The 27,031-nt window shown below is 39.8% G+C and overlaps 1 protein-coding gene across 6 annotated transcripts in view; it reads right to left on the bottom strand.

The window, feature by feature from the left end:
* Window positions 1–1,211: 1,211 nt before the first annotated feature.
* Window positions 1,212–27,031, bottom strand: part of WDR89 (WD repeat domain 89) — a 35,314-nt gene continuing 9,494 nt past the window's right edge. Inside the window, exons 2-3 of one of the 6 annotated variants that reach the window (XM_059915743.1) lie at window positions 24,694–24,822; window positions 1,212–2,758 (exon numbers count right to left, since the gene is read on the bottom strand). In XM_059915743.1, coding sequence (XP_059771726.1) covers window positions 1,568–2,728 — 1,161 coding nt within the window. In that variant the 5' untranslated portion in view covers window positions 2,729–2,758; window positions 24,694–24,822 and the 3' untranslated portion in view covers window positions 1,212–1,567. Of the gene's footprint in view, window positions 2,759–5,329; window positions 5,380–16,965; window positions 17,650–19,432; window positions 19,482–24,693; window positions 24,823–27,031 lie in introns of those variants that run through there. The other 5 variants (XM_059915744.1, XR_009501153.1, XR_009501151.1 and 2 more) reach the window with 5 other exon arrangements.

The raw sequence follows: 27,031 nt of genomic DNA on the forward strand, positions 1-27,031 counted from the left end.
CTTGCATCTTACAGCTCTAATAATTACTTTTGAATTTGAAATATTTTTAAGAGCCCTGCTGTTTTATAACTCCTGTTGCATTTCCTGTTATTGCATAAATGCAGTGTCTCTGAAAGTCTTTTTTTACCAACTTTTCCCACTTACAACATAGTCAGCATTGTCTCATATCCTAAATATCTTGAAAACATGGTTTTTCATTTTAAACAGTCCTCTATCAAAAGTTCAAAATGTATCAAAGATTTTAAGCAGCATGAGGCATTATCAAATCTGTGTTTTCGATGTTCAGTCTAGAAGTAGTAGGGAGAATGAACTGGAGCAGATTAGAGACAGAGTCTGTAATCTCGCAGAGAAATGATGAAAGTCTTATCTAAGGCAGTAGTGGCGGGGGGTAAAGGCAAACGAACAGGCTGACAGATTTTAGGAGGTGGAATGGCACAGGACTTGGTGATTGACTGGTTAAGGGAAAAAGGAAAAGTACTATATTACCCTCAGGTTTATGGTTTGGACAATACCAAGAATAGCTGAATTTCTCCAAATAAGAAACATGTATTTTTAATATATTTAATATAACAACAACTTACCTGTTGTTCAGTCTCATTTGAGTTAAGCTAAATCATATCTAAATATAAGTTACAAATGTTCTATAGAAAAATAAAAATTTCCCCCAGTGCTACAGTCTCAGAGATAAGATACCAAACCTTTAGAGGGATCAACTTTTTAATTAAGATTCTTTAGAGAAATATTTAAAAGGAAGGATGGATAAATTAGCAGTAAACAAAAATTCAAGTTTAAAATTATGGATGGATAAAACACTATAGAAGAAAATTTTATCACAAAATATTGGAATATTTTGAAATAAAAAGTCATTCTACTATTATAAATACTTTTGTTTTTGTATATTCACTTTGAGTCTCAAAAAGAATTTTGCAAGGTAATTTCCTTTTCATCAGTGAAACACCTGTTTACTGTTTAACCAACAATATTAAAGTGTGGATGCAAATATTTACTAAATATACTTTTCTCAAATAAATGCAAATCACTATTTCTGAAAAGGTTTAATTCTATTTAAACTCATTAGAATATTTATATTTAAATATGCCAGTGTAATCTATACGTATTAAGCAAGTAGGAGCTTCTCGAATGAAGAAACAGTCTGACTTGGTTTTATAAATAATGAAGATGATTTAAAATGTAAAAACTTGAGCTTAAAAAACACAGCCCAAACCACCTGTTTTTTAAAGTCACACCAGCCATCTACTTCTAAAAAGCCCTTATCAAAGCTATTTCTTCAAACTCAACATTTACTAATTCAACAGATGGGTTTTTAAAATGAGGAATGTAATTTTACTTTCAACTCACTGATTATATACTCAAATGGCGGCTTAAAAAAAATAATTTTAGAATACACAAAGACCTGAATTAAACCATTCTCAACATTTTTTCAGGACTGTTTGCTAACTGGCTTGCTTTTATTTACATATGAGCTTTAAACACGTCTACAACAGGTAGTACACAGAAATAATTATTTGCAACTATAAAACCTGTCAAGTAAACTCCCAATGTAACATCACTGCTTTTTCCTTCTCTTGTAAGAATCATTACTATGAACTCGGACTCGCTGGTACACAGAGGATGCTATTTTCATGCTGTCTTTCTTTGTAAGCCTCTTCTCTACTGCTCCAGGTTTCCAAAGTAACAGCTGTGCATCTTCTCCTCCAGTTAGCAAAGAATCATCCTGCATATTCCAACAGAAAGACCGGACTGTAGCAGCATGCCCTCCCTGAAGGCTGGTCACATGGACCAATCCTGATGTAGTACAGCTCATTATGTGAATAATTCCTGTGTTTGTTCCTCCAACTACAAACAATTTGTCCGTCTTTTCATGATATAGGCCGCCAATCAAATAGTCCAAAATCCCTTCTTTCACATTAATTACTTCTCTGACATCCGGGATGTTCAAACATGTAATTGGTTCATCAGTATCCAGATGATTAAGATCCCACCAACAAAATCCTTCATCATGTGTCATGCAGTAAATCTGTTTATAATCTTTCCCAGACCAACCAATATAGCTTACTGATGAAACTGAGTTATAGGTTGTAACCACTGCATCTTCTTCGTTATCAACAGTAATATCAAATACATTTACCAGGCCGTCAGTTGAACCTGAGACTACCATGTTGGGATTGCTGGGATGGAAACATACTTGAGTGATATCATCACTATGTGTCTCTGAATATGCACCAAGTGGGTCTTTAGTAGTAGACAAATCCTGAGAATTAATTCTTGCATCCCAAAATACCAACAATGCATCATCATCAACTTTTTCTGTACCAGCACAAATGACATGATCATTACAGCTGATATCAAAACTGATAAAAATATTGGAAGGGTAACCCTTGAACAGCTGGACAGGTTTCTCACTGGCTAATCGAGCATCCCAACATTTTACAGTGCCATCAGTGCATGAGGAATACACGCTGTCACAGGAATTTGCAAACTTGACTCCATTAAGTCCAGGATATCCTCTAAATTCTCGTAGTACATTTAATCTTTCTTTATCATATATTCTGATTGATCCATTAGAACATAAGACAGCAACCAAGCTTCCTTTTTCTGCTTGTACAGTCTTTGATGTGTCTATGCCAAGCAGATAAGTAGGCTCTTTAGTTTCTGAGGAACGTTTAACAATGTTCAAATTAGCAAATTGTTCCTCAATCTTCTCCATATCAGGAGTGCATCCAAGGGTAGTAAAAATCTGTAATAAAAACAAAAATTAAAATTAAACCCAAAGCGTCTCTACATTGTGATTAAATCAAGAACATTTCCCTCTGAGAGCTGGCACAAAACAACAGAACTAAAATCTAATATTTTAATCATTTCCCTACCATGATGTAACTAAAACTCAGTTGCCTACTTCTAATTCAATCACTTTTTATGTACTGAATCTACTGCCAGTAAGAGAATTTTAAAACATGTACATACCTTGCTTAGTAATTCCTTTCAGCTCAAACCTAATAATTGGTCCTACGCACAGTCCTCAGCATTAGCCAGGATCTCCACTTTGAGATCTTCACCTGGCCCCAGCTGCCCTAACAACTATAGAATCTAAACATAGATGTGTTAGCAGAAAAATGGTCCCTCAAAGATGTTCAGGCCATGGGGCTTCCCCGGTGGCACAGTGGTTGAGAATCTGCCTGCCAATACAGGGGACACAGGTTCGATCCCTGGTCCGGGAAGATCCCACATGCCGTGGAGCAACTAAGCCCGTGCACCACAACTACTGAGCCTGCGCTCTAGAGCCCGTGAGCCACAATTACTGAGCCCGTGTTCTGCAACTACTGAAGCCCGCGCACCTAGAGCCCGTGCTCCACAACGAGAGAGACCACTGCAATGAGAAGCCCACGCACTGCAACGAAGAGTAGCCCCCGCTCGCCACAACTAGAGAAAGCCCACGCGCAGCAACAAAGACCCAACACAGCCAAAAATAAATAAATTCATAAAAAAAAAAAAGATGTTCATGCCTTAATCCCAGGAACCTATGAATATGTTAGGTCACATGGCAAAGAGGAATTGAGGTTGTAAATGGAATTAAGGTTCCTAATCAGTTGACCTTAAAATAGGGAGATTATTCTAGATTATCTGGGTGGGCCCAAAGTAATCACCAGTGCCCTTAAAAGTACTGATAGAAGAAGCAGGCAGAATATGAGAGTCAGAGGGAGATGTTACTATGGAAGAAAGGTTCAGAGAGATACAGTGCTGGTTTGGGCAAAGGAGGCCAGTAATTGGGTGGCCTCTAGAAAGCGGAAAAGGCAAGGAAACAGCCTCCTTTAGAGCTTCCACGTGAAAGTGCAGCCCTGCTAACCCCCTGATTTTAGCCCATTGAGACCCATTTTGGACTTCTGACCTCTAGAGTTATAATAAATTTATGTTGTTTTGAGCCACCAAGTTTGCAGTTATTTGTTACAGCAGCGATAAAAAACTAATAGAGATACCCAGTAGGAGTTCTGGAGATGTGCTTCTCAGGCAGTAGCAGCTTGTAAATGTTGGAGATGCAATTTGAACTTAGGCATTCTGGCTTCAGGGACTGTGCTCTTAACTACCACGCTAGACTGCCTCTCAATGGTAGGTTGTATACAGAACAAGTTCAAGGCCAGAAAAATATGCATGCCTAGTGACTTTATCACAAACTTTTCTATCTTGCTTTCACCAATGAATATTCTAGCCTGCCTCACAAATTCACATTTTCATTAAGATGAACTGCTTTTCTTTCTGTTGCTTTAGTGATAGCTTTTTAACCGCCTGTCTTTTCATCTTTACAAGGAGAAATGAATACTAATTCAAGAGTTGTTAGAAGGATTAACTGAAATAACGTGTCTGGCATACCATGACACACATTCAACAAATGTTATGTAAAAATGACCAGTATTACCATTATCAATACCACTAACACCACATGGGGGAGAATTTGGATCTATCAGAGTGGCTCCAAACAAAACAACTAAACCAAAAGGCAAAAAATATTAAAAAGTTGCATTGGGGTTCAAAAAAAGAATAAGCATCCTCTCCAACTTTAAATTTTGACTATTTAAAAACTTACAAAAGTTGAAAGAATAGTACAATGAATACACACACACATAGCCTTTCACCTCCGAGGTTCAACAACTTGCTTTCTTCTATCTCTATAAGCACACACACACACATTTTTTGATGAACTATTTGAAAGTTAACTGCAGACAAAATATCACTTCATTTCTAAATACTTTAACACAGAGCACCTCCCCAATCTTTTGTTTTCTTAACACTGAATTTTTTTAAAAGTCCAGGCCAGTTGTTTGGTAATATGTCCCATATTCCGGATTTTTCTAATTGTTTCCTCCTCATGATTGGATTCCAGTTTAATATTGTTATCAGGGATAAAATTTAGGTGACGCTGGGTACTTTTTTTTTTGGCTGCATTGGGTCTTCATTGCTGCGTGCGGGCTTTCTCTAGTTGCAGCGAGCGGGGGCTACTCTTCGTTGCGGTGTGTGGGCTTCTCATTGCGGTGGGTTCTCTTGTTGCACTGCACAGGCTCTAGGCATGTGGGCTTCAGTAGTTGCAGCACGTGGGCTCAGTAGTTGTGGCTCATGGGTTCTAGAGCGCAGGCTCAAATTGTGGCGCATGGGCTTAGTTGCTCTGCAGCATGTGGGATCTTCCCGGGCCAGGGACTGAACCCGTGTCCCCTGCATTGGCAGGCGGATTCTTAACCACTGTGCCACCAGGGAAGCCCTGGGTACTTCTTATTGCATCACATCATAGAGACTCAGAATAACAAGTTTGATCACTTACTTAAATTCTTCTTGTTGCTCAAACTGTCCCCAACTTGACCACTGAGAAACTCCTCAGGCAGCCAGCTTCTGTGTGCTTTTGATTTGTCATTATCACAATTAGTATGTAAGCCCTAAATGGAACAACTCTGTATAAGAATAAGTCTGAAAATGGTGAGCATCCTTCAAGTATTCAGAGACTAAATGACCATTTATCTCCACAGCATAACTGTCGGTTTTACAACCAGATAGGCTAAAACGGCCTTCTCTCCTTAAACATGTCATGCTTGCTTCTGTCTCAGGACTGTAGCAATAGCTGCTTCTCTGCCTGGAATACTTTCTGTACCTTTTTTGTGTGAGTAACTCCTTCCTGTTATTCAGGTCTCAATATGTTACCTCCCCAGAGAGACCTTCCCTGATCAACCAACCTAAAGTAGCCTGTCACCCCCCTATCATACTGCCTATTTTATTAATTAAAAAATTAAAAATGTTTAATTATGAAATATTTCAAATATACAAAGAAGTGTAGAAAAAAGGAAACAGACACCCAAGTACTGTACATATTACCCACATTTAACATTCTGCCATATTTGCCTGTTTTTTTTTTTAATATTTTACTATTTTTTTTTAATTTTATTTATTTATTTATTTATGGCTGTGTTGGGTCTTCGTTTCTGTGCGAGGGCTTTCTCTAGTTGTGGCAAGCGGGGGCCACTCTTCATCGCGGTGCGCGGGCCTTTCACTATCGCGGCCTCTCTTGTTGCGGAGCACAGGCTCCAGACGCGCAGGCTCAGTAGTTGTGGCTCACGGGCCCAGCTGCTCCGTGGCATGTGGGATCTTCCCAGACCAGGGCTCGAACCCGTGTCCCCTGCATTGGCAGGCAGATTCTCAACCACTGTGCCACCAGGGAAGCCCAACCTCAGTTTTTTATTTAAAGAAATGAAACCTTATAGACACAACTCCTATGATTAAGAAATTTTTTAAATGGCATCACAATTGTATGTATCTTTGTTGCAATTTGCTCTTTTCACTCAGTATTTTTTAAAAACCTGATTTTACTGGTGAGGTAAACTTATTACCTGACTCTTTCTTGCTTTTTTGTTATCAATATGATTATTGAATAAATGAGTGAATAATTGATTCAACTTTCATGCATTAAGAGCTGAAGAGTTCCAGGAGAAACAGAATAAATCTAAAATGATATTGCATGTGTCTGTGTGTCTGCAGGGGGAGCTGTGCTTATGGAAATTAGTAAAATAATGGCATTCTTTAGCAGTACTTTAAATAAAGTACAAAAAGGAAATATAGAAAAAGACTTTATATTTGTGAAAAAAAAATTATTTAACTCAATTTTTTTTTACTACAAGCTCTTCAAATACATCCTAAAATGTGTGTTCACTTAAGAGTGTACTGCCTATACACTTCAAGGAAAAATCCTTTTTAATTCCAGATAAAAACAACTGCCCATTCTTGAAATACTAGTCAAAGTGTTAATGAGATTACAAAAGAAACAATTCTTTGCTACGGCTTCATATTGATCTCTGCATATGAAATATCAGGTTTTAAACAATAAGGAAGTTTAATGTGACTTTTAAGCTAATCGTAAGTTATAGGACTATGACTATGCACTGCTACCCCCAAGCAGGAGAGTAGTGCGGTACTCCTTCCCTCCAGTGTTGCCTGGAGAGTCCGTTTCACAGTGGAACAGTCCCCTGCGAGGATTCTGGGGATTGATGAGGCAGGCAGAGTGGGCCCAGATGGAACGCTACAACAAACTAACACTTTTAAAACAGCAGTAATGGTAACAATCTCAATGGTTGTCCACCTGACACACTGTTTAAATGCAGCATAGTACTTCAAAAAAAAGAAAGATAGATGTTAGAAGGTAGGTAGCTCCTATAACACTCTCATGCTATAGAGTTTATATTCATTCGTCCATAGATACAAATAGTAAAATAGTTTAATCTCTTAGGGAAAAGATGAAAATCTCTGGCTTATGCTTTAACACATTACTATGCAAGTGAATCGTATTTGAAATAGAACTTCCAAGGCTACATAGTTAATTTTAATTTTATATACTAATGGATCATTCTAAAATGATGAATAAACCCTTTTACTTCTATGTATGCCCTTCTCTGTGTTTTCTTTGTATGACCCACTTCCCAGTCCTCAAGATAAGCCATAGGCTCTCTTTTCTTCTCACTTGACACTCTCACAAGGCAACCTCATTGACATTCATGTTTTCAAGTGCCACCTAAGTGCCAATGAGCTCATCTATTTACAAGTCCATATTTCCAAGTATCTACTAGCCATTTCTCCTTGAACATGTCCCACTACACCTCAAAGTAAAACTGATTATTTATGCCCCCACCAACCTTCTCCTTAAAAACAAAATGAAAATATGCTTCTCAATGTTCTCCATGTTGGTCAATGGTATTGGCACCATGACAACACTCTGATCCACCCAGTTATCTAAGCCAGAACCTCTGGGGAATATCCAGCTCTCCTACTCAGGGCTCTCTTCCAATCCATTTCTTTTTTCTTTTTTTTTTTTTTTTAACATCTTTATTGGAGTATAATTGCTTTACAATGGAGTGTTAGTTTCTGCTTTATAACAAAGTGAATCAGCTATACGTATACATATATCCTCATATCTCCTCCCTCTTGCATCTCCCTCCCACCCTCCCTATCCCACCACTCTCGGTGGTCACAAAGCACCGAGCTTATCTCCCTTCCAATCCATTTCTAAATCTCACTTTTGCTGAAGGCTACTAAGGGCATACTGAACTATAAGGTTCAATCTATTTCTGTAGATCAAAACAATACTGACAACTTCATATAGTTCAACCTAACAAAAACATATAAAGAGAACAAATAAGATTATCCATAATTTTAATCTTTTCTCTATTTATTTCTGTTAGATGCATAAAAGGAAGCTTAGTTAGCATTCTAGATCTCAACAGGCTAGTGAGAGCTGAGGATGTAGAGTGAGCCTTTCTTATATCAATACACACACACACACACACACACACACACAAATGAAAGAGGGGACAAAAAGAGAGGGACAGAAAAGAGTACTAAAGCAAACAGTAGGGAGGAGAAAAGAAGAGAAATGAAGATAAGCCAAAAGAGAACAGCAGAGAAAAGAGAAAGGAATGGATGGAGTTACCGCCACTACCTGTTGGATCATATTGCAGTTCTTACTTTCCCAACACTGACATGAGACAAGGAGAAGAGGTCCAGATAAAGGAAGTTTAGTAGAGTCTAAAGCTATGTTGGTTCACTTGGTTAAAGAGTTTTCATTAAAAAAAATTCCTTGTCCTTGAGTTAGTAGATGTAGCAAGCAACCATAACCCAATTTAAATACTGGCCTAACTGTTCTGAAAAAATTACTAATATCTCATCTTGACCCACCTGGTACAGATCAGGAAATAGCAGACCCCCAGCAGTGCCCTGGCATTGAGCCACCACTGCTGTTGTGGTCTTTACTGGGATACAGAATTCTCGTGTCTGAATATAATGCAGTAGCTGGAAGATGTTTAGAAAGACACCCTAGGGGCTTCCCTGGTGGCGCAGTGGTTGAGAATCTGCCTGCCAATGCAGGGGACACGGGTTCGAGCCGTGGTCTGGGAAGATACCACATGCCGCGGAGCAACTGGGCCCGTGAGCCACAATTACTGAGCCTGCGCGTCTGGAGCCTGTGCTCCGCAACAAGAGAGGCCGCGATAGTGAGAGGCCCGCGCACCGCGATGAAGAGTGGCCCCCGCTTGCCGCAACTAGAGAAAGCCCTCGCACAGAAACGAAGACACAACACAGCCATAAATAAATAAATTAAAAAAAAAAAAAAAGAAAGACACCCTAAAACAAACACCTTAGGGTAAGCTTCAAGGGGGTGAAAATATTAACTTCTTGGTGAACTGCCATCTTGAAACACATTAGAAGGGAAATGCTGACTCATCTCTAATCTGAAGAACTGCCCTTAGGTAATTAAGAGTTAGTTACTTGATAACAAAATCCCTAAACATAAGTATTTCTTTTGTGGCTTTTGCCTTAGTAAAATTTAAGTTATCTTTATCAATCAAAATATTCTTTCATTTTACTTCCTATTAAAATAAACCCAATAAAAATGTTATTTCTCTATATAAAGTACATCTTAAATACATCTAGCTGCAACTAGGTGTTGCTCTTATTCCTGCATTGGCCAAGTTTGAATATGAAATCTGAAGGACAGCCTAGGTAGCTTAAATCATTCCACGATGGAAGAGGAAGTAGCTTTCTTTCTCATTTAAACAAGATGAAAAAAGGTATCAAACGAAAACACACATTTTATACCTATTTAGAAACTATTGATTACAAAAGGCACTGTACTAAAAGTCTTTGGCATATTACTTTGTAGGAAGTCAGAAATGAGCAGTATCCTTAGAAATATATTTCTATCTTTCAGGTATGAAGAAATTTCATCATACTTGAAAGATCTGACAGCATAAGCAACAAACACTATTACATTTTCACTACTAAAGAATAAGAGTTGTATTTGAACTGTATGTTGGATAAAGGACTAGTTTTCTTTCGAAACAATTTATCAGACTTGGGTCAGAAAAACTAATTCCCCACAGCTGAAACTTAATACTGCCCACTGACCGCAAGGAACTAGCTCTGATGATTGCACAATGCAGAGATTCGGCTAATGTCCCCAATGCAGGGAGAAGCTAAATGGGAAAAGTCATTCAGGAATGGGCTCTAATAACTTCACAATACAATAACGCTAACATATCTATCAAACTGGGCTAGGATGATTGAGTCTCACAAAGAAGAAAAACTCATAACTGGAGTTCAACAAATGCTAGGCGGTATGCTAGAAACTTATTGATACGTCTAATTTTTTTACCCTAATCATTTAACCCTATCAGACAGGTATTATTATCACCATTTTACAGAGGAAATTGAAGTTCAGAGAAACTGAGTAACTTGCCAATGCTCTCCTAGGTAATAACAGAGGGAGTTTGATTTGAAACCCAAATTGTAACTTTAAAACCTGTGAACCTATGTTCATTTCAATTCTATGCTATTCCTCTTCCACTTAAGTACTAAAATATTATTGTCAACTTTAATTAAGGAATATGCCTATTAGGCTTTGAGAGGAAGAATTACATATTAATTCTACATATAAGCAGAGGAGAAAGAAAGGGAGCAGGATGGGGGCTTCCCTGGTGGCACAGTGGTTAAGAATCCGCCTGCCAATGCAGGGGACAGAGGTTCGAGCCCTGGTCCAGGAAGATCCCACATGCCGCCGAGTAACTAAGCCCGTGCGCCACAACTACTGAGCCTGCGTGCCACAACTACTGGAGCCTACGTGCCTAGAGCCCATGCTCCGCAACAAGAGAAGCCACCACAAAGAGAAGCCCCATGCACCGCAACGAAGAGTAGCCCCCACTCGCCACAACTAGAGAAAGCCCGCGCACAGCAACGAAGACCCAATGCAGCCAAAAATAAATAAATAAAATAAATAAGTTTATTAAAAAAAAAAAAAAAGGGAGCAGGATGATTGAAAAAACACACAAACACAGAAAAAGGTTACAGTAAGCAGCCATCACTTTTAATTTTTTGGTGTCCCATTTTTTATTATGGAGTTTGTATGGAATAAAGAATAGTAAAAGAAACCCCTATGCAACCCATTATCCACCACGAACAATTACATTCCTCAAAAGTTATTATTAACAGTGGAGGTGTCAAACATATATCATATTTTATTTGAAGGGTAATTACGAAACCGTAGAGGACATCTAGTATGATGGAACCCCTCCAACTCACCCCTCTTCCCCCTCCATGTGGCATCAACATTGTTTCAGTTGCCTGTAGCACCAGGGATGGATCCTGATTAACCTAATCACAGTAATGCCATCCTTTTTAACCAGTAATTGGTTCAGAAACCATACATTTTTGCCAGTCCACGCATGTATTCCCCTCCTAACTACAATTTGTTCACATGTAGAACGCTAATTCTAAAGGGTACCCAATCCGACTGATGGAAAGAACTTTAATTCCATGTGTATGAGATTCAACATTTTCTGACTATTTAAGTCAATTTGCAGTGGAGTTTTTGTTAATGCAGCCAGAACCAGCCTAACTAATCAGAGATAATCAAATAAAGTCTTGGGTGTTATCACCAAGTACTGACTTAATGTAAGAGGCTCCTACAAATAAAGATTTAGGGAACATACTTTAAAAAGTCAAATTTCATTCATATTAAAGATGGGGACTTTGATCTTTTGTTCCCTTTAGAACATTCTATCCTCTCCCCTTTCCCACCTATTCCAAAAAATAGGATACACAAAGGAATTGTCAGAAGACTATAAAAAAACCTATGCTCAGTAATAATGGTAGGATCCCTGATTCTAAAGACATCAACAAAACAAAAAAACAAACAAACCTGTGAAATGATACAATATTTTAAAACTTAATATAAAACTCTATCTGGTAAGTTTCTGTGTATTTTACAAATTTATCTATATTTTTGAATTTCTAAAATAGTCCCATGGCTCAAAATTCAAAAGGTTCCAAAACTAATGTCTTAGAACATTTCTGTCCTCAAGCCCCTTTCTTCTCCCAGCAGGCGTCAAATGTTACCAGTTTCTTATATTTTCAGAGATTGTCAATTTGGAAATAATGCAGTGAAGTAATTTTCAGCTTGTCAATAATCTGTCAGTGTGGTACAATAAAAAAGCAATACGTTTAAGAATAAAACATACTAATTTCAAGCCCTTGTTCTACCACAAACTAGCAAAGTCATCTTTGTACAAATTAACCTAACCTCTGTAAGCCTCAGCTTCTTCATCTTTAAAATGGGGATAGAAATGGACATACTTGATATTGAGCGCCTTTTATAGCCAAGTACAGTGCTAAATGCTGGAGATTCAGATGAGAAACATACTTGTTGTCTTCAAGAAGTTAGGAGAAAGACCAGTAAACAATTACACTATAGGGTGATGGTACAAGGACAGAGATAATCACAGGATGACACAGGAACACAAAGCAGAAGGATGTAGTGGGCATAATTCTTGGCATAAAGAAAATAAGCAAATATTGATTTCCTTTCTTTCTAATAACTTCATTTGATTTGCCTTATTTCATTTCACATTCACATTTTAAAAAATACCATTCTACAGCTTTTAAAAAATGAAAGCATTCTGTTACTTTTATATTAAAACTATTTTAAAAAAATGAACCAATATGCAAAATTTCATGAACATGAATATCAAACCAGCAACTCTCAATTCTGAATAAACCACTGACATATCAAATTGTGTGGGTGCTTTTTAAGATTTCATTTTTCATTTTTTTTTTTTAATTAATTAATTAATTTATGGCTGTGTTGGGTCTTCGTTTCTGCGCGAGGGCTTTCTCTAGCCGCGGCAAGTGGGGGCCACTCTTCATCGCGGTGCGCGGGCCTCTCACCATCGCGGCCTCTCTTGTTGCTGTTGCGGAGCACAGACTCCAGACGCGCAGGCTCAGCAATTGTGGCTCACGGGCCCAGCCGCTCCGCAGCATGTGGGATCTTCCCAGACCAGGGCTCGAACCCGTGTCCCCTGCATTGGCAGGCAGACTCCCAACCACTGCACCACCAGGGAAGCCCTCATTTTTCATTTTTTAATGAAAAATACATTTCTAAAGAGCAAATGAACTTCAGTATGTTTTAGAAGATGATATAGTTTCACTGAAGTGAAACAAGTTCTCAGTGAACTTCTCCAAAATTCTTATCTTTTAGTTAGGTACCGATCAGAAAGGCTTAAGATCTACCCTATTAAAAATACCCTTGACACAGGAGCCAAGATCTCCCACTGGTCACTCTAGACCAGTTTGAGCAAAAAAGCAACCAAACAATAAAATAAACACCCATGAATCCATACTGATAAAAATAAATGACTGAGTAAGTAAATAAATGAGGGAGAAGGGACATATCTTCCTTACAGAAAAATTCCAACTAATATAAGCAGAAACAACCTCCTCCAGGAGGTGGAGCTCAGTTCTCCTCTTCTGGAGTATAGGCTGGACTTAATTACTTGCTTCCAAAGAACAGAGTATTGAAAGAGTAAAAGATAGTAAATTCAACTAGAGAAAATCAGAAGACACCTCCTTAACCAACTGATCAAGGTCAGCATCTTTGGTGGTAAGTCATGTTGATGTCACTTGCCCTCCGATGTGATGTGATGAGAAAGATAGTTTACTTCTGTGGCATTCGTCTCAAAAATTCATAACCCCAGCCTAATCTTGAGAAAACGTCAAACAACTTCAGTTGAGGGACAATCTACAAATACCTGGCTAGTACTCTTCAAGTTTCAAAGTCGTGTTAGCAGAGCATTTGGAAGCAGTAGCTGCTAATGTCTAATGTCATGTGCTAGTGGCAAGGTCAGTGGCAAATGGGAAAAATCTAATGTTAGCTACAAAAGTTCTATACTGGACATTAAAGAACAGTCCCTCATATGCACTACCAACATGTCCTAGAGAAATCAATACCTTGGGATAAAAAGCATGCATTGGTTTAACTTCAGCAGAACATTTCTAAGAAAACTTTTATATCAAAAATTTAGAGAAATTTGTGTGTATATTTTAAACTGACACATAATTGGCCTTAAAATAATCTATCAAAGAACCATTTGTTTTAAACTGGGCAGAAGTGCTGCATATTTAGTGGAAGGTATGCTAAACTGACATCTGCTACAATTTCAATGCAATTTTAAATATCATATTCATTAATGACTGAGACAATGTCTTTGTAAATTAATCCTGGTTAGCGAGCCTGAATATGCTATTCTTGTTCACACGAATGTTCAAGATACTGGTTGCAGCAACATATGGCATTTCATGCATTAAAATACACTAAAATTCTTAGGGAGAGCACAGTTTTTAAAGTACAGGAAATTGTTACCAAGGAAAAGAGGGAGGGAGTGGGAAGGAATGACACACACACACTCTCTCATGCAGTATGAGATTATCCTTCAGGTTCCAGATATAACATTCAAAGTATCTCTTAAAAAACAAAGACATTTTTCTCAATAACATCTTGAGATATCCAGTTTCTCAAGTAAATCTTTCACCCCAAAGTCACCCTTTATAGTAAGTCTATGAATACCCAGCTTCTTTCAACAAGAACAATGAACTGTCTTTGCCTTTCCGAAACAACCAGCTGGTTAACCAAACAGAGAAGAAACCAAACTTCTTCAGTCACCAGATGTCTTAATTTGGAACAGATAGTAGCAATGTGGAATAATCCAATTCTTGAATTGGTACTCTATGTTTACTACTTCTTTTTCTAATTCTCAATAGATGCTTTTAAAAATTAAGCAAACGCTCTCTGTAATAACTGCAAAAAAAAGGAAGGGGGAGGGGGAATTAAAAGAGTAATGACCTATAATAGAATGATGTTAACATTATCAAAGAACAATCCACTTGAATATTATGTTATAGTTAGAAACTGATAAGCATTATCATTAAATCCCTGGGACTTCCCTGATGGTCCAGTGGCTAAGACTCCATGCTCCCAATGCAGGGGGCCCAGGTTTGATCCCCGGTCAGGGAACTAGATCCCACATGCAGCAACTAAAGATCTCGCATACCACAACTAACACCTGGCACAGCCAAATAAATAAATATTTTTAAAAATCATTAAATCCCTATTCAATAATTCAGAAACGATTCTCGAATGGCTAACATGACAGGCCTAAAACACACTGGATTTAGCAAAGTCCCCGCTCTCAACAAAGAGCAGTGGGGAGACAGACAGATATATAGACAAATAACTAATTATCATAATGAAAATAGTGATAAGTATTATAAAAAATAATATTGGGTAAGGCAAGAAATGGGGCAAGAATAGCCTTTTAGATTTGGTCATTAAAGGCAAGCCTCTCTCATGAGGTGAGATTTGAGCCGAGACCAGAATAAAGTGAGGGAGCAAAGTATTGGACCGTGTGAACCAAGGGAAAAATAATGAAATGAAAATAAAAACAAAAATACACAAATGGGAGCTAATTAAACTTAAAAGCTTTTGCACAGCAAAAGAAACCATAAACAAAACAAAAATTCAACCCTTGGAATGAGAGAAAATATTTGCAAACGAAGCAACCGACAAGGGATTAATCTCAAAAATACATAAATGGCTCATGCAGTTCAATATCAAAAAAAACATACAACCCAATCCAAAAATGGGCAGAAGATAATTTTCTCTCCTGGGCAGAGAAAAATAGCAAGTGGGCCAGTGCAGCTAACACTGAGTCAGAGAAAGAAAGTGGTGTAGGAAATAAGGTTGAAGAGGTAGCTGCAGTCAGATAAGAGCTTTGCAGGCCACGGTAAGGACTTCAGATTTTATTCTCAAGTGAGAAAGCAAGCCACTGCAGGTTGACAGCAGGTGAGAAACGTCCGTGAAGAGATTCCTCCAGCTGCTGACTGGAGAACAGACCTAGGGCAAGAATGAAAGTAGTAAAGAGGCTTGTGCACAATTTGGGGCAAGAGATACGAAAGTAGGGAGAAGTGGCTGGATTCAGGCCACAATTATGAAAGAGGAAGAAACAGTATTTTCTCATTAGACTTCAAGAGCGGTATGAGAAGAAGTGTCAAAGATGATTCTTAGGTTTCTGGCCTCAGCCACAAAGTGAATAGACCACTGGCATGTTACTTTTAGGATAATTACAAGCTTTCAGGATAATTACAAGATGATTAATTAGATAATTAGACAATTATCCAATTGTTTAAATAGTCTTTATAAACTGTGGTATATTATTATACACAGCAAAAAACAAAACAAAAACCCACACACCACTGGTACATGCAACAAGGTAGATAAATCTCAGAATTGTTTAGTGACAGAAGCCCGACACAAAAGGTTGCTACAGGATTTCACGTATACAAAGTTTAAGAACAGGTAAAACAAATCTACAATGGTGGCAATCGGAATACTGGTTATCTTTTGGGGGAATCCGGACTGGGGAAGAAAGCAAGAGAACTCTGTGAGTCATGATTATGCACATATGTATACATTTGAAAAAAAAAACCAAATCATCACGGAGGAGAATGACCCTCTGCCTCCATCACGATTCTCACACTGCGTGAAAAGCATCAACAGTCTACTGCTGGAGGAGAAACAGCATGGTGAGAAATCCCCTATCTGGCACATGCCAGCAGTGCCTGCTAAAAGTTGCGAGTGGAGAAGGACAATGAGGAAAGCCCTCCAGCATCCCAGGCCCAACGCGCAGTGGCTTATTAACATCAGACAAAGGAGAGGTCTGAACAAGCACTATTAATTCACTCAAAATTATCATAGACCTAAATGTGAGGGCAAGAACTACAAAACTTCTAGGAAAGAAGCAGAGAAGTTATGACCCTGGGTTAGGTGAAGATTTCTTAGAATCCAAAAGTACAAACCAGCAAAGAAAAACTTGAATTAATTAAAATTTTAAACTTCTCTGCTTTTTGAAAATCAGTTAGGAAAATAAAATGTCAATCTCTGGGACTTCCCTGGCAGTCCAGTGGTTAAGACTCTGTGCTTCCAATGCAGAGGGCGCGGGTTCAATTCCTGGTCGGGGAACTAAGATCCCACATGCCGCTGCAGTGCAGCCAAAAAAAAAAAAAAGTCAATCTAAAAGAAAAGAGGTGAAGCTTAAGTTACCAGAAATCAAGTTTATTTGGGAACAGCAGAGGAATTGCAATTCGTGACAGCCAAGCTGCGACGAGTTACAGGCAAGTCTGTTGAAGGTTTAGGATGGGTTGCTTTTATGGGCAAGCAGTGCAAAAAAGGAGAGTCCAGTTGGGAGCCATGCAGCAAGTCACTGGTTCGAAGATGGGAAGAGATTCTTGGCGGATGCTCATTAGTCACAGGTTAAGTTTCGATAAATCTGTAAATGTGATAATTCTCTAAATCGGGTATTCATGGGAAATCAGTCTCTCAGTCTTTAAGTTTTGTTTTTCTGAGGGCACATGAATGGGTCTACATTTCATATCCTTTGGTTCCATTTTAGATTAAAATCCTTTCACTCTTCCCTCGCTTGAGCAAGATCTTTCACAGACAGTATCGCCGATCAACCTTATTGCATGGGTGTTTGTTTAGTCAGAGATGTTGTTAGATGTTGGGCTGTGTGTCCCTTGGAGCTGCAGAGGACCATTCTAAGATGTTCTGTTCCACCGAAGAGGGAAATGGCAAGTGGATTTTTGGCTTCATTTGAACAACACGGGGAATCTCAGTCATACTCCTCTAAGGTGGTCAGGTTGGTTTCCACAGTCAATTGAGCCTCATGATAAGCCTCAGGAACTTTATTCTGTACATACATCTGAGAGAAAGACATTTGCCTACTGAAATAAGACAGTAGAAATTTCATTAGGAGGATGACACCCAGGGTCAGAAGTCCACTTATGGTTACTGAGTGGAACAAACTTCTCAACCAGTTTCCCCAGCTACCTATATTTAATAGGTTGAGAATGTCCCAAGTCCTGGAGCTTGGCCTATTTCAGTTAACAGATTGATACTGTCCATCATGTTTATTTCTTGCATTATTTTTCCCCATTTGTTAACATAAAAACAGCCTTCTTCCCCGAGCAGGACACAGGTTCCTCCCTAGTGTGCAGTAAGGCGGTGTAGTGCTCTGTGGTTTTGTGAGACGACTTCTGCTAGGCCGTCTGTCTGGGTTTGCTGATGTTCAAAGGCTCTAAGAGAAGCATTAAGGGTAGCTGCCATGACTATGGAGAGGTTTCAAATTGCTTTTTCAAGTCCGTTACTCCAACCCACGGGGAAAAAGACTCAGGCAAAGGCACGCCCAAACCCCTTTCCATCTACTATGGGGTTATTTGTGGGCATCCATCCAAAATTATATCCGTCCCAGCTCTGACGCGCTCTTTTCAGTTGTTAGGAGAAAGAACCCAGACTGGGTACATAGGCAGTGGAAGGGCAACAACTCCACAACGTCCCTTCCATTTAAGGAGGAGTGTTTCTGCACAGAAAGAAATAACCAGTGTTTTCTAAAGACAGGGTGTAAGTGGGCCCCCTTTTTTTTCCTGGTATAAAAGAAGAGCTCTCAGGATCAAAAACATGGTCATTTACACATAGCACATGACAGTCAGCATGGTGGGAATGGCTATAAGAACATTTTAAATTTCTGTACATTTGGAATAATAGGTGAGTTTGATTACTGCGGGTGAGTTTCTCATGGAGGTCTGGGGAATCTCCAGGGAGAAGGTAAGCTGAATTAAGTTCCCACCATTCACCAGATTTTTGGTCAATTCCCCATTAAGTACCATTGAAAGGAAGCACATCCGCTTCCCATTCCCTGGTACCATTATAATTTTCATTATCCCACCACAGAGATACATTAATAGAGGAGACATTTAGTCTTCTTGATTCCAGCAGGGAGTGAATTCACGATCATCTGAATCATACAGAATTGTATAGTTACAAGCGTTTAGTGGGAGGGAGGCCACAGTTTTGCCAGTACCATAAATGTTTTCGAAACACAAAGAAAGAATTTGGATAAGAGTCCAGACTTGGTTAAGGGGTATTCCTTTATGGGCAGGGGGCACCCAATGGAATGCTGTAATGTCTGGTGCCAATTTGCTGCAAGGAAAAACATGCACCTCTTCAAAGGTACCAAAGGAAAAGCCTACATCTCTGCCAGACAGATTTCGCCATCCTTCTAAGGCTAATGGCCAGGTTACCAGTTCAGGTTCATCATGAATGTTATTAGCTCTGGCACAAATCAAACAATCAGTAAGGCTGGCAGAGTCAGGGAGTTTTGGTAAGGTGCACCAAGGGATGCGCTAAAGCTAAAGAGAGCAGCAAGAAAGCCAAAGAAAGGGCAATTAGAACTTTAGGCAGCATGACACAGGCCTGGTCTGGATATCTTGGGAAAGCTGTCTACTTCTGATGTCATCTGCTTCAGTAGAAAATTTTAGCTTTGAATCACCAGTTAGGTTGCAGATCCACTCAAGTTTGGGGGCCCTTTTATAGAAGAGACGCATGAATCCAGGAGTCCATCCCTTGGAGCTTAGCGACACAGGGGTTAGTCAGCAACAGCTGGTAGGGGCCCTTGCAACAAGGTTGGAGGGAAACTTTATGGATATGCCTTCTCCAACAGACGAAGTCACCAGGCTGCAAAGTGTGGTGTTTGACATCTTTGTCTCCTGGGAGCATGCTGTGGAAAGATTATTCCTCCAAAGCATTATTATTGTCAATGGATTTAATTAGACCTTTGCAAAACTGAAATATATCCCCTTTTATTATTTGTAGGTCAAAGGAAGCAGGGACTAAATGCGTTGGCTGTCCTATAATTATTTCAAAGGGTGAGAGCTTATGAATCCTGAATGGAACGGGTCCAAGATTTAGAAGAACCAGCAGAAATATTTTTGGTTGAGGTATTTGGAGATTTTTAACTAATTCAGCCAATGGTTCTTGATAATTCCATTTGTATGTTCAACCAGTCCTGAAGAGTGAGGATGATAAGCAAAATGAAAATGTTGTAGAACTGGCCAGATGGCACAGATTTGTGAAAGTACTTGTCCAGTAAAGTGGGTTCTCCAGTCACTATGGAGTTCCAAGGAGGTTCCTCAAATGGAAGTAATCTTTTCTAAAAGGACTTTAGCTACAGAAGAGGCAGCTGCCTTTCTACATGGAAATGCTTCAGTCCATGTGAAAACATGCACACCATTACTAGCCTAATATATTTATATCCATGAGACAGGAACGATTGTATGAAATCCATCTGCCGGACCTCAAATGGTCTATTGGGTAAATCAAAATGTCCCCAGGCAGTGTAGATAGTCTTCTCTGGGTTGAATTTAGGACAAGATATGTGTTTTTTGTGGCCTTGCCGACGTTTCTCCACCAATATTGATTCATAAATGTTACCATTTTCTCACTGGACCAATGGTTTAAGTCATATATGGTAGTTAAAAAGGGAAATTTTAGATTTTTTTTTGGCAGGACCAATTTATTACTGGGTCCAAACTAGAGTCCCTTTACTTCACGGTACCAACAGCCTTTGACTTTCCAATTCTGTTTTTCTCTTTCAGAGGCCAATTGTTGTACTCCCCTGGCTAGTTCCCTTAGGTCCTCGCCAGAGGGAGTAGCCTTCTGGACCATGACAGAGGTTTGGTTTATAGATCTCAGAAGGGTGGCATTTTTTGCAGGAATACTGGTGAGGTGGTTTCCTTTGGCTTCCAGAAAATCAGACTTGGAATGCCCAGGGACTTTAATGATAGCTAGAGCTGCTGGCAGCAGTACAGCATCCAACAAATTTTGGACATAAGGGCCATTCTTAATTTTAACTCCACTAGAAGTAAGGAAACCCCACTGCTTCCATAACATTCCAAAGTCATGGGCTATCCCAAAGGCATGTCAACTATCTGTACAGACATTTGCCGTCTTGCCTTTGGCTAAAACATATGTTTGAATGAGAGCATGTAACTCCGCATGTTGGGCTGAAGTGGTCGAAGGCAAGGGTGCAGCCTCAATGACCTTGCATACCTGGCACAGAATTTGCCATTCTCACTTTTTAGGCAAGAACCATCAATTAACCAGATCAGCATTCACCAAGGGGGTTTCTTGTTAAGTCATCATGAGGGGTCAAGAGGTGATCCATCAAAGTCAAACAGACATGGGGAATTTCATCAGTGCAAGAGGGAAGAGGGATAGCAGGGTTGAGACTGTTATAATGAATAAGGGTCATATGAGGGGAGGTTAGTAAGAGGATTTCATAGGTGGTAAGACGTCTCGCTGAAAGGTGTTGAGTGTGGTGCAAAATTTAAGAAAGGCTCAACAGGCTAAGGTACAAAGATGATCAAGGAGGATCCTATAACAATCTCTTCAGTAGCCTTTACTAAAAGAGTGGAAGCAGGCATAGCTCCAAGGGGTGGGGGTGGAGTATTCTCAGGCCACTGGATCTCACTGTTGGCTGTAGAAACCTAAAGGTCGGTGATAGCCCCCATGTTTTTGGGTAAGTAATCTGAGGGCATTCCCTTCCTTCTCATATACAAAAAGGAAAAAGGGTAGCTGATAATTTAGGTGTCCAAAGGCAGGTGGATTTATTAGGCTTTCCTTCAAGATCTTAAAGGCCAAGCTATATTGATCATCCAAACAATGGGGTCAGGTTGGTGTTCTTTAGTAAGGCATATAGGGGCTGAACCACTAAGGAGAAATTTGGGATCCAATTATGACAATGACCAGCTAGCCCAAGAAAGCCTCCAGAGAATTTTATGTCATTTAAATCAGCCTTTCAAACTTGTGAGAAGTAAGAAGGCCTCAGTAAAGCCTTGAGGCATGACTGTCCAGATGTACTGTTGTCCTTCTCAGGTAAAGGCAAAGAGACACTGACTACCCCTTTCAACAGGGATACTAAAAGCCCACTGTATAAGTTGACTAGAATGTAAAAGTTGCTTCCAGTATGGATGGATACCAACAGCATATGGGGATTAGAAAAGACAGGATGGCAAAGAATTACAATGTTATTTATTGCCCTACAATCTTGGACAAATCTCCATCCTCATCCTGTTTTTTTAACAGGCAAAGTAAGGGTATTACAAGGACTCGCACAAAGGATAATAGGTCCTTGGGCCTTATGGTCCTCTATAATGGGCCTTATGCCCTGTAAACCTTCCTTATTCACAGGATATTTGTTTATTCTTAGGAGGGGTTTTGTGCGGTCAATCTGGATCATAATGGGAGGGGCACCATGAATTGTGCCTTTTTCTGTTAAGAATTTTGTCCAAAGATTAGGGAATACCAGGTTTAATAGGGCGGATGAGTACAAAGTTTGGACTGCCTTGGTTTGTAGAGTGCAAATAATTGCAAAAGGGGTTAAATTTTCCTAAGTGTTGAATTCAAACTCAAGGGATATTTCTGCCTTTTGAGAGAGAGAGAGAAAAAAAAAGGCAGCATTGTATTTCTCCAGAAAATCTCATCCCAGTAAATGTTTGGGAGCAGGCATTTATCTTGCAAAGGTCCAGACAAAAAAATATGGGCTGAGAAATAAGGACACATTGCAGTTTTTTTAAGACTCCCACTATTTGAACATACATATTACTCCAAGAAAGGGACTGTTTAATTGTAGTGGGGTTCAGCACTTGTAAGAGTAGCTCCTGTGTCAATTAATACTGTAAGGAGGGACTTTCCTGGTGGCGCAGTGGTTAAGAATCTGCCTGCCAATGCAGGGGACACGGGTTCGAGCCCTGGTCTGGGAAGATTCCACATGCCACAGAGCATCTAAGCCCGTGCGCCACAACTACTGAAGCCTGTGTACCTACAGCCCATGGTCCACAACAAGAGAAGCCACCACAATGAAAAGCTCGCGCATGGCAACAAAGAGTAGCCCCAGCTTGCCGCAACTAGAGAAAGCCCGCGCACAGCAATGAAGACCCAACGCAGCAATAAATAAATAAACAAACAAATAAATAAATTTTTTTTTTTTTTTTAAACTGTAAGGAATTTGTCCCTCATCTGTATGAGTAGTTTCCTCCAGTCTATTTAATGGCAGAACAAGGAACAGTCCCTGTGTGTCCTTGGAGTCCCATCACTGGGGGTGGGTTTGGCCATGGGTTCTTAGAAGGTTGTGACTATTTGGATTTCAATTTGTAGCGATCCTTTTTCCATGGTCAGGTTTTTTATAATAATGACATAGTCCTGTAGGATGGATTTGCTTTGGAGTTTCTATCCATTGGTGTTGTAGATTCAAAATCTTAGTTGTCTTTTTTCTAGAGTCACCTTCTATGATGTGAGCTAATTTATTAGCCAGATTGACAAGGTCAGGGGTGAACACTGTCTCCCATTCTATACAGGTTCTTTTGACCAACAAGGATAAGTTCTTGTGCAGGCCATCTATACACATGGAATTAAAAGCCACCTGAGTGGGGACTTCTCTGGTGGCACAGTGGTTAAGAATCAGCCTGCCAATGCAGGGGACATGGGTTCGAGCCCTGGTCCGGGAAGATCCCACATACCGTGGAGCAACTAAGCCCCTGCGCCACAACCACTGAGCCTGCGCTCTAGAGCCCGAGAGCCACAACTACTGAGCCCGTGAGCCACAGCTACTGAAGCCCGCGCGCCTAGAGCCCATGCTTCACAACAAGAGAAGCCACCGCAATGAGAAGCCCGCGCACCGCAACGAAGAGTATCCCCCGCTCGCCGCAACTAGAGAAAGCCTGCGCACAGCAACGAAGACCCAACACAGCCAAAAATAAATAAAATAAATAAATTAGTTAAAAAAAAAAAAATACCGTTTTTTTTAAAAAAAAAAAGCCACCTGAGTGGACTCAACATCTATGGGGAGTCCAGAATTTTCTTTGAAAACAATTTGGAGTTTGTTGTAATAGTCATGGAAGGATTCGGCAGGCTTTTGGATGCATACCTGAGTTTTATTCCAGTCCACAGGTTTGGGGAAGGCTCTAGGGATTGTTCTGTGCAGCCTTTTGGCTATACGATGAGGTTACCATATAAAAGGACTACTGGTTGGTTTAGCTTACACCCTAGAAGTTGTTCAGGGTTTCCCCAACCTGCAGTTTTAATCCATTGTGGGGCCTGACATTCTCCAACAAGCAAATGAACTAATTAATAGAGACCAGAGAGACTACGTTGGTAGGCTGGGGTTACAATACTGAATTCCTCAGCATATGTATGGGGATCCTCAGTTACCTTGGGGAAATCCTTAATTACAGCCCTAATTTTGGTCTTTGTCCATGGGGCGTAGGAAATCTAGGGCAGTTTTTAGTAGGATGCTCAGAAGGTCTCATTTTGAAAAAGAAGATCTTAATGGGCTCAGTTTGGTGAGGAACGAAAGTAAATTCAGACAGAGGAGAGACTCAGGAAGGGGCAAGGAGGGATACAGAGGAGGTGGAACAGTGGGGTTAGAAAGGACCTCGGTTAGCACTGAGGAAAAGGGCTCTGGAACTTTTTTATCCATCTTTGGTTGTTTATTTGCTTCAGTTAATGTAGAAACAATAAGGAGGCAATTTTAGAATCCTGAATGTTTAGTAGCCTCTAGATACCAATTAAAATAACAATCCCACTCAGATTGCTTAATATTGTAGCCATGGTCTTCTAACTTAGTTCAAAGAAAACAAGTTTGGGGAGATCAAAGGTTCCACAAAATGACAATTGGAGTTCTATGTTATCCTTTGTAAGATTGGTCTATTTAGTCAAACATGCACATGAGGAAGGACCATAATTTTTTTAACATAAAACTGGCTAGGATTCCCCAAGGGGGAGGCCACCTTTAGTACATTCAGATGACTAGATAAAATTATCAGAAACAAAAGAGTACTTACCAGAAAGACAATCTGTCTTTATCTAGATTTTGAATAAAATAAGACAGCTCAACCAAAAGGAGGTAGCTTGAGATCTAAGAGGAGACTTACCAAACTGAAAGTTACAGCGACTCACAGAAGCAAACAGTGCAAAGGACTCAAGTGCAGGAACCTCACTTGATCCCGGAAGTTCAAGTGGTTGGCGCCTTCAGATCACTTATGACACCATGTAATGTCAACCTAAAAGAAAAGAGGTAAGCTGAGGCAAACTCGAGTTACTGAAAATCGAGTTTATCCTGGAGTAGCAGAGATACTGCAGTTCGGGACACGCATGCTGCAGTAAGCTACAGGTGAGTCCACTGAAGGTTTAGGTTGGGTTGCATTTATGGGCAAGGAGTGCAAAAGGGGAGGGTCCAACTAGGAGCCATGCAGAGGGTTCACTGGCTCAAAGACAGGGAGAGATTCATTGGTCAGAGGTTAAGTTTCACTCTTTTGTAAATCAGGCATTTATGGGAAATCAGTCTCTCAGTCTTTAAGTTTCATTGTTCTGAGAGGACAAGTGTGAGATTCTCCATTCCATATCCTTCAATTCCATTTTAGATTAAAATCCTTTTACAGTTTTATCCACATCAGGCTGGAGGGACATATGGGGGTAGCCAAGGGAGGATGTAAAATAGACATTTGGATACATAAGTTTACAGCTCAGGAGGAAAGTATAAAACTGGGTCATCAGACTATAGGAAATAGGCAGTAGTTAAAAACTAGGGAATTGGATGAAACTCCTGAAGGGGAATTATACAGAATGATATAAAACAACAGGTCAAGAATGGAATCCTGAGGGCTTCCCTGGTGGCGCAGTGGTTAAGAATCCGCCTGCCAATGCAGGGGACACGGGTTCGAGCCCTGGTCTGGGAAGATCCCACATGCCGCGGAGCAACTAAGCCCGTGCGCCACAACTACTGAGCCTGCACTCTAGAGCCTGCGAGCCACAACTACTGAAGCCTGCAGGCCCTAGAGCCCATGCTCCACAACAAGAGAGGCCACCGCAATGAGAAGCCCATGCACCGCAGCAAAGAGTAGTCCCCGCTCGCCGCAGCTAGAGAAAGCACACGCGGAGAAATGAAGACCCAATGCCGCCATACATACATACATATATGCATACATAAATAAATAAATATAAATTAGGAAAAAAAAAAAAATAGAACCCTGAAACACCAGTTAAAGGAATGGGCAGAGGAAAACTAAAAACTATAAAGGAGACAAAGAAAAAAAAAGAACCCGAAGAACCTCAGAAAAGTGACCAAACAATAGACAGCTAGTATTAACTGATCATTAATAACTAGGTTCCTGTATCAGTCTCTTCACATGCATTGCTTCATTTAACCCTACCAATAACCCTAAAAGATAATCTTTTTATTATTGCTGTTTAGGTGAGGAAACTGAGGCTTAGAGAAATAGGTATTGCACAGTAGTTAAGAGAATGGGTATACCGCCAGACTGTCAGGGTTCAAATTCTGGCTTCACCAGCTGCATAGCACAGGGAGATCAGCTCTGTGCTTTGTGACCACCTAGAGGGGTGGGATAGGGAGGATGGGAGGGAGACGCAAGAGGGAGGGGATATGGGGATATATGTATATGTATAGCTGATTCCCTTTGTTATAAAGCAGAAACTAACACACCATTGTAAAGCAATTATAGTCCAATAAAGATGTTAAAAAAAAAAATTCTGGTCTTCACTAGCTATGTGTTTCAGCTTCCTATTCTTTAAACAGAGGTTAACAGTTCCAACCTAACAGGGTTGTTATAAGATATAAACTAATTACTACATGTTAAGTGCTCAGAATGATGCCTGGCCCGAAAGACCAAGAAGTGCCAGCACAGAGAACTTCAAAGAAATGCAAGTGTCAAACGATAAACTTGAAGAATAACCTATTAGATTTTACATATATATATATACATATCCCCCATGCTGTTAACCATGATAACTGACACCAAACTGAATATATACACTGGGGGGGAGGGGGGCAGGGAGACAAGCAGACTAGATACTTCTACGGTGAATTCACAGTATGAAATGTTCTCCCCAAAAGTCACCAAACAGAAAGATGCTTTAACACTTTAACATACTAATAATTCTTTTAATTTCCACTGTTAACCAGTGCCTGAAATAAGGTTAAGCCAGAATGAGGCTTCCTAATACTGGAGAGCTTATAATCATGTCCACATATCTCTCATACAAAAGGCAACAGTTTATAAATATTTATAAATTGATAGTTAAAGATATCTTCTTTTACATTTTGAAGTACAGATTCACTATTTATTACTCCAAATTAGGTGAGTATCCAAAAGGGATCTATTGAAATAGAAATCAAAACAGTGGTAAAAACCCTTAAACATAAATATTTATAGCTTTATATTCGTGTAAAGATTCAATAGGACAGACCAGTTC

The sequence above is a fragment of the Balaenoptera ricei genome, chromosome 2, assembly GCF_028023285.1.
Source record: "Balaenoptera ricei isolate mBalRic1 chromosome 2, mBalRic1.hap2, whole genome shotgun sequence".
Lineage (NCBI taxonomy): Eukaryota > Metazoa > Chordata > Mammalia > Artiodactyla > Balaenopteridae > Balaenoptera > Balaenoptera ricei.